The sequence below is a fragment of the Numida meleagris genome, chromosome 1 (assembly GCF_002078875.1).
Source record: "Numida meleagris isolate 19003 breed g44 Domestic line chromosome 1, NumMel1.0, whole genome shotgun sequence".
Taxonomy (NCBI): Eukaryota; Metazoa; Chordata; class Aves; order Galliformes; family Numididae; genus Numida; species Numida meleagris.
This window is the reverse complement of record NC_034409.1, coordinates 192,607,115-192,616,666: the sequence shown is the minus strand read 5'-3', so window position 1 is coordinate 192,616,666 and position 9,552 is coordinate 192,607,115. Positions and strand designations below refer to the sequence as shown.

Here is a 9,552-nt window from a genome sequence, read left to right as displayed (position 1 = left end):
AGCTCCCCATGGCATCCTGTGGCTTCCTTACAAGGAGGAGCCAACAATAGAACCAGAGGGAACGGCATGAACTGGCAACGGAGGAGTTTGAGGTTGGTTGTCAGGATGTTCTATGATTCTATGATCTAGGATTCTACGATCCCATGTACTGGAGTCCTTGTCCCTGGAGGTGTTGTAGAATGGTGGAGATGTGACACTGAGGGACATGGTCAGTGGACATGGTGGGGGGGTGAGGCTGGGGGGACCTTGGAGGTTTTTTCCAATCTTAAAGATTCTATGACGATTCCTCGCTCATATATCTTATACATCCTAACAGCAACTGACATTAGAGTCCCTGCAATGTGTGACAACCTCCTGCTGCCAGCACCAATAGTTTTGCATTGACTCAAAAAGACGCCACAGAAGAAAATTCCCCATTTTGAATAGGATCTGTTTATTGACACAAGTACACGAGGAGTTGTGAATTTCAAACTATCACAGGGACATTCACAGCACTGAGAACATCTCAAAACTCAAAGCTGGCGGCTGCCCATCTGCCTCCCAGTGAGAAGGAAGGGAAATGGGAGCCTGACATTTGCTCATGATCCCGGTCCCCAGCACCTCTTGTCGCAGTGTAGGGTCACACACAGTCATGAAAGCCAACAAGCCCTCTCCCATTCCCTCCCGGCTTCTGCTCTCAGCATACATCCACTGGGAATGAATTGGGTGCTGTGCTCGTGTGGATGAACAGACCTGGAAAGTCACTGGCCGCCGTGACAGGCGTGAGCCTTCCTGGGAAATAGCACGTTGAGCATTGCCTTCCGGATCCGCCTGGTCCTCATGCTGTAGATGAGGGGGTTCAGCATGGGGGGCACGATGAGGTAGAGGTCGGCCAGCAGAACCTGCGCGCGCACGGACACGCCGCGGCTGAACTGCTGCATGTATATGGAGACCATGCCGGGGATGTAGTACAGCATCAGCACGCAGATGTGGCACCCGCAGGTGCTGAAAGCCCTCCTGCACGATTCCTTCCCCAGGACAGCTCTCAGGATCATCCCGTAAGACACAGCAATGAAAGCTATGTCCGTCCCGACGATGAGAGAGGACATAGACACACTGTAAAGCCTGCTGGGGCTGGGGTCTGCGCAGGCAAGACTGGTCACAGCCATGTGCTCGCAGTATGAATGGGGAACCACGAGGGATCGGCAGTAGGGGAGGTTTGTCACCATCCCTGTCAACGGGACCATGACAAGGAGCGCTCTCACCACGATGGCCAGGCAGATCCGGGCAATTGTTTCTCGATTCAGGATCATTCTGTACCTGAGGGGGTGACAAATGGCAACGAAGCGGTCAAAAGCCATGGCCAAGAGCACTCCCGACTCCTCTGATGTGGTGGAGTGAACGAAGAACATCTGAACAGAACAGGCGGTGTGGGCAATCTGGTTGGAATTGAGCCAGAAGACGCCCAGCAGCTTGGGGACGATGGACGTCACCATCAGCACGTCGATGGCTGCCAGCATGGCCAGGAAGCAGTGCAGGGGGTCCCGCAGGGACTCGTCCAGCACAATGACGAGCAGAACCATGCTATTCCCTACCAGGGCGAGGACGTATGCTGAGCAGAAAAGGATGCCCAGGCAGATGGGGAAAGCTTCCAGGGTGGGGACACCCACAAGGATAAAAGAGGAGGAGCTGCTGTTGGGGTGGCTGAAGGTGCCAGGAGCCATGCAGGAGGGTCTTGCTTCTGCGCTTAAGAACGTGAAAAAGACACCAGAGTAGGATCCACGAAGTGCCCAGAACTGAGGATGCGAAGCTGAGGGCAATGCATTGATGCACGTGCCAAATAGGGAATGCAAACTGTTATTATGGTGTGTGAGATGGGTGTAACATGACTGGGAGAGGGGAGCGGAGAAAAAGTGCTGATGAAATGGGGCTGCTGGATGGCAAGCAACTTCAGATGAAGCTCATGTTTCAGACTGTGCCACCAGGGCTGACCAAGAGGCTCCTCATTGCTTGTGGAGATGTGTTTCTTCGTTGGCTGCTCACCACTGCTCGGCCGAGATCTTGGAGTCAGATCAGGAGGAGGGGGATGGTCAGGACCCAGCTTCCCTCGGGGCACTGCTGCTGGCTTCCCTGCACCGTGCACTGCACACGGAGCTCCTCCCAACAGGCAAGGCAGATTCTGGTCTCCGGAGATGCTCTGGGACATTCAGCACAGCCATGACAATGCCATTCCCTGCTCCGTCTTCATTCTTTCAGTCACTCATGAGTGAAGCCTGCACAATTAGGTTTTCTTCTGGCAGGAGAAGCTTGAAGGCCATACAAACCCTGCAGCGAAGCCAGGGACGCTGTGGGTACCTGGGCTGCGGCCCCCAGGGGGTGGTGGGATGACAGCCCGCGGGTCTGAGCTCAGGGTGCAGAGAAGAGCTGCACAGCAGAGCCCAGAGAGCAGCTCCCTCCCTCCCTCCGTGCGGGGCTCTGCCCTGGGCTGAGCACGGTCGCTCTGCAGGATCTGCTGGGCAGGGGCTGTAGGCAGCGACCAGACACGAAGCACTCATGGACTCCTACCTCCAGGCCTGACGCATGTCTGAATCCAGAGCTGGGTCCCCGGGCGCACAGATCCCAGCAAAGAGCAGAGGTGCTGCCCGAAGCTGTCTCCTGCAGCTGGTGCCTGGTGCGAGCAGGAAGCGGTTTCAGTGCTGCAATGGGTATCGCAGCACGACTGCAGACCCCGACCCACGGGGCTCCTCGGCCTGGCTGGGGGAAGGCAGCACGGCAGAGTTCTGCAGCCCAAGCACAGGCTGTGCTCTAATGGAGCGCAGTGGGGCTGCTGCCTGCAAGGCAGAGCAACGCGTCTGCCTTGCGCAGTATGGAAAGGCCGGGTGTTATGTGTCCTCTGGAAAGCCCCTGAGAGCCCCCAGGTGAGGCTGGGCTCTGTGCTGAGAGGAGGAGGGGGTGCTCAGGGCTGCTTCAGCTCCTGCCATTGGCTCTCTCTCGCAGCGCTGTTCCATGGGGTGCTGGGGGGCACGGCAGTCCCCAGCGCCTGCCTGGGGCTCATGGGTCCAAAGCAGCAAAAGTAAACGAAGAACTCCTTTGAAGGGGAGGAAAAATACCTTTGGTTTTGCCAGGGAGAGCAGGAAAGTTTGGAAACTCCACGTTTCCATTCTTCTCTCCACTCAGAACCACAGCAGCTGTCTCCTCAGAATGCTGAGTTCCCCAGAAGGGTTTGTGCCAGAACACGGGCAGTGAGCTGGGATCTCATCAGCCCCGAGCCCCGACAGCACCATGCAGTGTGGGGGGAAAGATGCCCATGGGTCATACATACAGAAACCCTGTGGTGGCAAGCCACCATCCCTCATATCTGAAAGATCATGTCAGTCTGGTGAAGTTCCAACCTTATCTCATCCAACCTGAATGATTCCATGATCCTGCTCCATCCAGCCTTAGGTCCTACATCCAGCGCCAATAGCAGACCCGCAGGGAAGGAGGCAAGAGCTGAATCCTGTCATACTTCCCCTGAGTGCCCTCCCAGCTCCCAGTAGGTTGAAGCTCAGGGCCTTCCTAGTCTGGATGTGGTTTCTCTGTTTCTATTAACCCCACCTCAGAATCCCATCTAGCCTGGGTTTTGTGCAGATTTTATCATCTAAGCTGTCAATCAAGGAGTTTCACAAATTAATGGCACTTTCAAGGAAATCAGATGCACAGAAGGTGAAATCAGCCTCTGTGGGAAGGGATGCACGCTTCTCATGCATTTGTACCTTCTGTTTTCCCCCGTGTACCAAAGGGCAGCCTTTATCTCCCTGGCTTTCCAGACATCTGGCTTCCCTGACCTCTACCTACTCTAATCTCTGCCAAACTGCTTTGAGCCACCCACATGCCACAAGCCAACAAGCACGTCGGGCTGTTTCTAGTCATTGCCTTTTGCAGCGTAACGCCAAACACCGTGAAGCCAATCCCGGGGCAGCACTGCCAAGACAATGCTGGCCGTAACAGCTCATTGCAGAGAAGACTCTTCTTGCCATGAAGTCAGCCACCTTGGCCATCGATCCAGGGAGGCAGAGCCAGTTTGGCAGGAAACGTGCCTCCTGCCAGAACTGTTTATCTGGAAAGAGCAAACGCATCCGAGATCCTAAAATCCTTTGCTTGGTAAAAGCACATGCTTTGCCCTCCTCTCCCTCAGAGATAACCTGCAAATCCCATGTGCTGCCCTGGGCAGCGTTACTTGTTACCCTGTGTAACAAAGCTATCCAGACCATTAAGAGATGCTCTTCAGCGAGCCTCAGACTCAGCTTTTCCTGGGCCGTGATGCCTTGGTTTGCCTTTTTCTGGTATATTCATAGTCCTGTTCCCTTGGCGCGATCTGATTTCTTGGTTACGCACAGAGTACAACAGCCCCTTCCCCTCAGCCCTTCCTCCCTGCCCCCTCTGGGAAGCTGTCCCCACTGCCCTTCAGTTTCACCCATCTCACACTCGTCCTACACTTCCTGCTCTCTCCTTCCTGCCCCCAGGCTCACACAGCACCTCAGGGCCCAGGTACATGGGGACAGTGCTCTGGGACCGTGCCCCCTCAGCTCCAGCCCAGCCCAGTGTGGAGCCCTCTGCTTCCACCAACAAACCCCAAGGATGACTGCAGCTGCAGCCTGTTTGGAAATGCTGTGTAAAGGAGATTTTGCAGTAATTTGGGTGATTTTTGAGTTGTGCATGCAACACCAATGATGGGAGCAGCACTGCGCGGCTCCAGGTGGAACAGCACTTTAGGTCCTGTTGACACACTTCAGAGCATTCTCTTTGTAATTCAGTTTTGGCTTAAAATGCTGGTAGGGTTATGTTTCATGCAATTTGTTAGCTCGGTAATTTGTAAAGCGACAAGTTTTGATCATGGCAGTAGTCAAAATCCTGCAGATTTTCAAGAAATGAGGAACATTTCCAGCCAGCCTTTCCTGGGTTGCTGTACTCCATCAGATTTATTGCAAACTGAGTGTATTTGTTTTTAAACAGTCAAACATTAAAGTGCCCCCAGAGAATGAGGAGCTCAGTATCGAACAAAGCACTGCGGGAGCTGCCATGTTCCTGACCTTGTGTGGAGTGAATAGATCCATAGATCTTAGTACATGAAGGTGAGATTTTAACTCTCTCCTCGCTCCCTTCTTTTTTTCAGATCTGCTTCTCTGCTGCTAAGTAGTGACCATTACGTTTCCCAGATTTGATGGACTTAACATTTCTGTGCAGTTCTCAGATGTGGTCCATCTATCAGCCATGCAGTCTGAGTCCATGTAAAGCACACAGCTGACTGCCTTTGCAACCAACCAACCAACAGCCACCCAGCACTCCTGGTCAGCATGCATCAAAGATCTCTTCCATTCTGATTTTAAGAGACCTGGATCCAACCCCCATCATATCCCCGGTATAAGATCAAGTCATCTCTGATAGATAAATGTACAACCTGACCATTCACTGCAGTCACCTTCCTTTCCCCAGGGCATCTCTTTCAGAACATTTTCCTGCTGCCAAGCCCATACCTCATAGCTTTTGTCCTGTCCATAAGGGACAGGAACGACTTATTACCTTCTTGATGATGTTTGCCACCCTCTTCAGGCATGCACAGTGAGAAGGACAGGAGTAAAGCTAGGATCAGGTAATGGCAGATCTTCACGGGTGAGTGGATGATAAACCTGCAGGTCCACAGCTTGTTTAAAGTTGGCTTAACCAGGGAAAACCCTGCGGCCAAATAATTAGCACTGATGTAATCAATTCATGCAAGAAGGTTAATTGAGGTCACAGGTATATACAGCTGGCAGTTCTCCACCCCAATATTCACTTAATTGATGATGTCTGGAGGTAATTAAGTAGATCATTAACCCAATTAGAGACACAGTTCACTTACATATATTGGCATATCTGGTGGCTTTTAGGACAGATTGCTTTAGCTCACCTCAGTCTGGCTGGGGGTTGAACTTGGCTCAGAGCTTGGCACTATGCTTAACAACACTGGCACAGCCCCAGGATCAATGGCACCTTCCCCCCAGCTCATCAGGGTGCTTTGGAAGCGGTCCTGGCTCTGCCTATGTCACCCTCAAGGACAGTTTGTGTCTCACACCACGAAGCAGCTCCCCAGTTTGCTAAAAGCACCCACATGCCAACGTTCATGCATCTTAAGGAACCTGCCCATCCTAATCGCTCATCCCTGGGTCAGAAGAGACTGTAATCATCACAGACAAGAAACTGCTGCCTGGGAGTAGCCAGGAATAGCAATGGTTTGTAAGCACATGTGCTCCTCCTCCCCGCTGCTTGGGTTATCTCTGTCTCAGCATTCATGCAATGACGAACAGATTTTTTCGAGTGGCCCATAAAAGTGGAAGGTTTCATCTTTGTCTGAAGAAAAAGAGGCTCAGGAAATACCTTACGGCTCCTGAAAGGACACTGTGGTGAGGTGGGAGCTGGCCTCTACTCCCAGATAACAGTGATAGGATGAGACATAATGGACTTGAGTTGTGCCAGGGGAGGTTCGGGTTGCATATTAGGGAAAATTTCTACTCTGAATGAGCGGCCAGGCTGCCCAGGGAGGTGGGGGAGTCATCCCTGGAGGTGTTTAGGGACTATGAAGATGTGGCACTTGGGGACATGGTTAGTGGGAATGGTGGGGATGGGTTGGGGTTGGACATGGTGATCTTAGAGGTCTTTTAAAACCTTCATCATCCTATGATGATCTCACATGGGAGGTCTAGCTGTTCTCCCCAGAGCCTTCCCTTCTCCAAGTTGAACACCCCCCGCTCTCATCCTGTTTCCTTAGCAGGGGTGCTCCAGCCTCTGAGCATCCCCATGGCCTCCTTTGGCCCTACTCCAGCAGCTCCATGTCCTTGTGCTGGCCCTAGAGCTGAACACAGCGCTGCAGAGGGGGCTGAGAGCAGGGCAGAGGGGGACCTGTGTTCGTCCTTGGGGTTGCCCCTACCCAGGTGCGGGATCTTGCACTTGACCTTGCTGAATCACTTGTTATTTGCACAGGCCAGCATCCCCAGCCTTTCTAGGTCCTTCTGGATGGCACCCCTTCTCTTCAGCGTATGGACTGCACCACTCAGCTTCATGTCACCCACAAACCTGCTGATGGTGCACCCAGTCCCACTGTCTGTGTTGCTGACAAGGGCACTGAATAACTCCAGTCTCCGTACTGAGCCTTGAGGAATGCCGCTCGTTAATGGTCTGCACCTGGACACTGAGCCATTGACCTCAACCCTTTTAGTGTGACCATCCAGCCAATTCCTTACCCTCAGAGTGGTCCCTCTGAAAAATCCACGTCCCTCCAAGTCACAGACAAGGATGTCACATAGGGCTAAAGCTGCCACTCGTCACCAATCTCCGCATGCTCACTGAACTGTGGGCTCTTTGAATGTGACCATCCAACCAATTCTTCATCCGAGCAGTGGAGCCTGCTTGGCAAACTGAGCAGGGCGCTAAATCCAGAGAACTGGAAAATTTTCAGAGCACTCAGCTTTGACGTCACAGTGCTGATAGTGGACTGGATGTAAATAACATTCTTGTTTGAGCTCCGCTGGCTGCTTATCGTTCCTGTCTGTGTGCTGAGATGGCCTGCAGGTCCCCTCCAAAGAGCTGCTGATGCTGCTGGAGGGGGAAGAGGGGCTACAGCAGCGTGTGACAGCAGGCAGCTGGGACAGGGGGTGGGCGGTGGGTGACCTTTGGGGTCTTTTGCTGTCTTTTTGCTCGTGATTCTCCTCAAACAACATAGACGTGATTTCTGTTGCCTGAGTTATTTATTGATGTGCGAGGCTGCCACAGATCTGATTCATAGGTCAGAGCTTCAAACGCAGCACACAGAAAAACAGCCTCCCATCAGCCCACAAAATCCATAATTTGTCTATGGAATGAATGCAACTACTTCATTTATTTCCCCCCAAGTCCTAGAACAAGAAATGTGTTTTGCTGCATCTCTGGCATATTTATAAATCTGGGCTATTAAAAGAGGAGATCCCTGTTTGCAGTGTGAAAGGAATTTATGGGACACAGGAGCAAATCCTTGCCAGTTTCACTAATATGTCCATAACTGTTGCATCCCTGACCTTGCATTTGCAACTGCAGACCAGGAGGTAAGAAATCCCCACTCCCAACCAGGTCCTCTGACATTTTATGCTCTTCCTTCAATATATTTTCACAGAGGCATGACAAACTCCCACAATGGGCTCAGCTTGGGTGCACACTGATCTGCTCCCATGTTGGACCCGTTTGTGTCCAGCATAGGGGATCGCCCGACATCCCTCTGCAGTCCCCTACCCAAACCCAAACCATCCTGCCCACACCAGGCACACCTCCCCACAGCTTTCTGGAGCCTCATTTACAAACTGTTTGTGCTGTGCAGATAACGAGTGAAGTTACTTTGTTCCCAGCTCAGGAAATGAAGATCTTAATAAGAGTTCTCCCAGAAACTTCTGCTTCCAGAAAGCGGTATTTACCTGTTTCTTCCAAAAATAAATTTCTGAATGGTAGGCAGTGAATAAATGCAAAACCAAAACAAAAACAACAATAACCCAGACCTCCAAACCAAACTTAAAAAAACAAACAACAACCAAAAAAAAGCTGACTCCCTCCCCAAAAAATCCACAATAAAAATTTAATATTGGATGAAATATTTTGTAACATCCACCTCTACTGCTTCTTTTCTGGGATGCACTGAGATTAATGCAAGGAAAGGAACAAGTTCCAGAGAGAGGTTACTGCTGAAAGACTCTGACTGCAGCCACAGAGCCCTCCACCTGCTGGGCTTGTGCAACCTTTTACAGCACCAGTTCTTGTTGCACAAAGTATATTTGCTCAACAGTTTCCAGCCATAAATTATTATTTGTGTTATGATAGCGGCTGAGAGCCAGCTGAGGGCTGAGGCAGCGTGCTGCACAGCAAAGGGAGAGAAGTGCATTCCTCATCCCCAAAGTTATCAATCCAAGCCAAGAAAAAACAACAGCTGGGTGAGGTTCAATGGGCAGTTCTGTCACTGGAAATTTCTAAGTAAAATCAGGAATCTACTTTAGCAGGGGGGTTGGACTCGAGGATCTCCAAAGGCCCCCCCCAACCCCTACAATTCTGTGAACCTCCTCTTTATCCATCCTCACCCCTTGGATGATGCACGTTCAGAATGTAGATATTCCCCACGGTGATATGGACCAGTGGAGCCAGGTCCTTCCCAAGCCGGTGCACCACGGACAGCCCGATCAACGGCATGTAGAAGGCCAAGAGCACGCAGATATGGGCAATGCAGGTGCTGAACACCTTGGTCCTCTCCTTCCACAGAGGCAGCTCTGAGGGCCAGGAGATCAGAGAGGCATTGAGGATGGCATCCAGCACCATGGCCAGCACCTTGGCCAAGACCATGGCCAGCGAGGTGCAGCCCTTTCCATCACCGCCCTGCGATGAGGGGACAGTTCATTTGGTGTTCACTGTTTTGACCAAAACCACAAACCTGATCTCAAAGTTGGCACACAGATCGCACAATGCTGGCTGTGCTCTCACAGATGCACTCTGAAACCTCTGAAGGGGTCCAGGGTACAGACAGGCCCCTGTGGAAGTGCTCTG

The 9,552-nt window shown here is 51.9% G+C and overlaps 1 protein-coding gene across 1 annotated transcript; it reads right to left on the bottom strand.

Annotated features, from left to right (window-relative positions):
• LOC110392107 (olfactory receptor 52I2-like) lies at positions 417-5,807 on the bottom strand. The gene is made up of 2 exons (XM_021384061.1): positions 5,542-5,807; positions 417-4,078 (listed from the first exon to the last, which is right to left on the bottom strand). Exon 2 carries the CDS (start codon positions 1,701-1,703, stop codon positions 741-743), a length of 963 nt encoding a protein of 320 aa, XP_021239736.1. The 5' UTR covers positions 1,704-4,078; positions 5,542-5,807; the 3' UTR covers positions 417-740.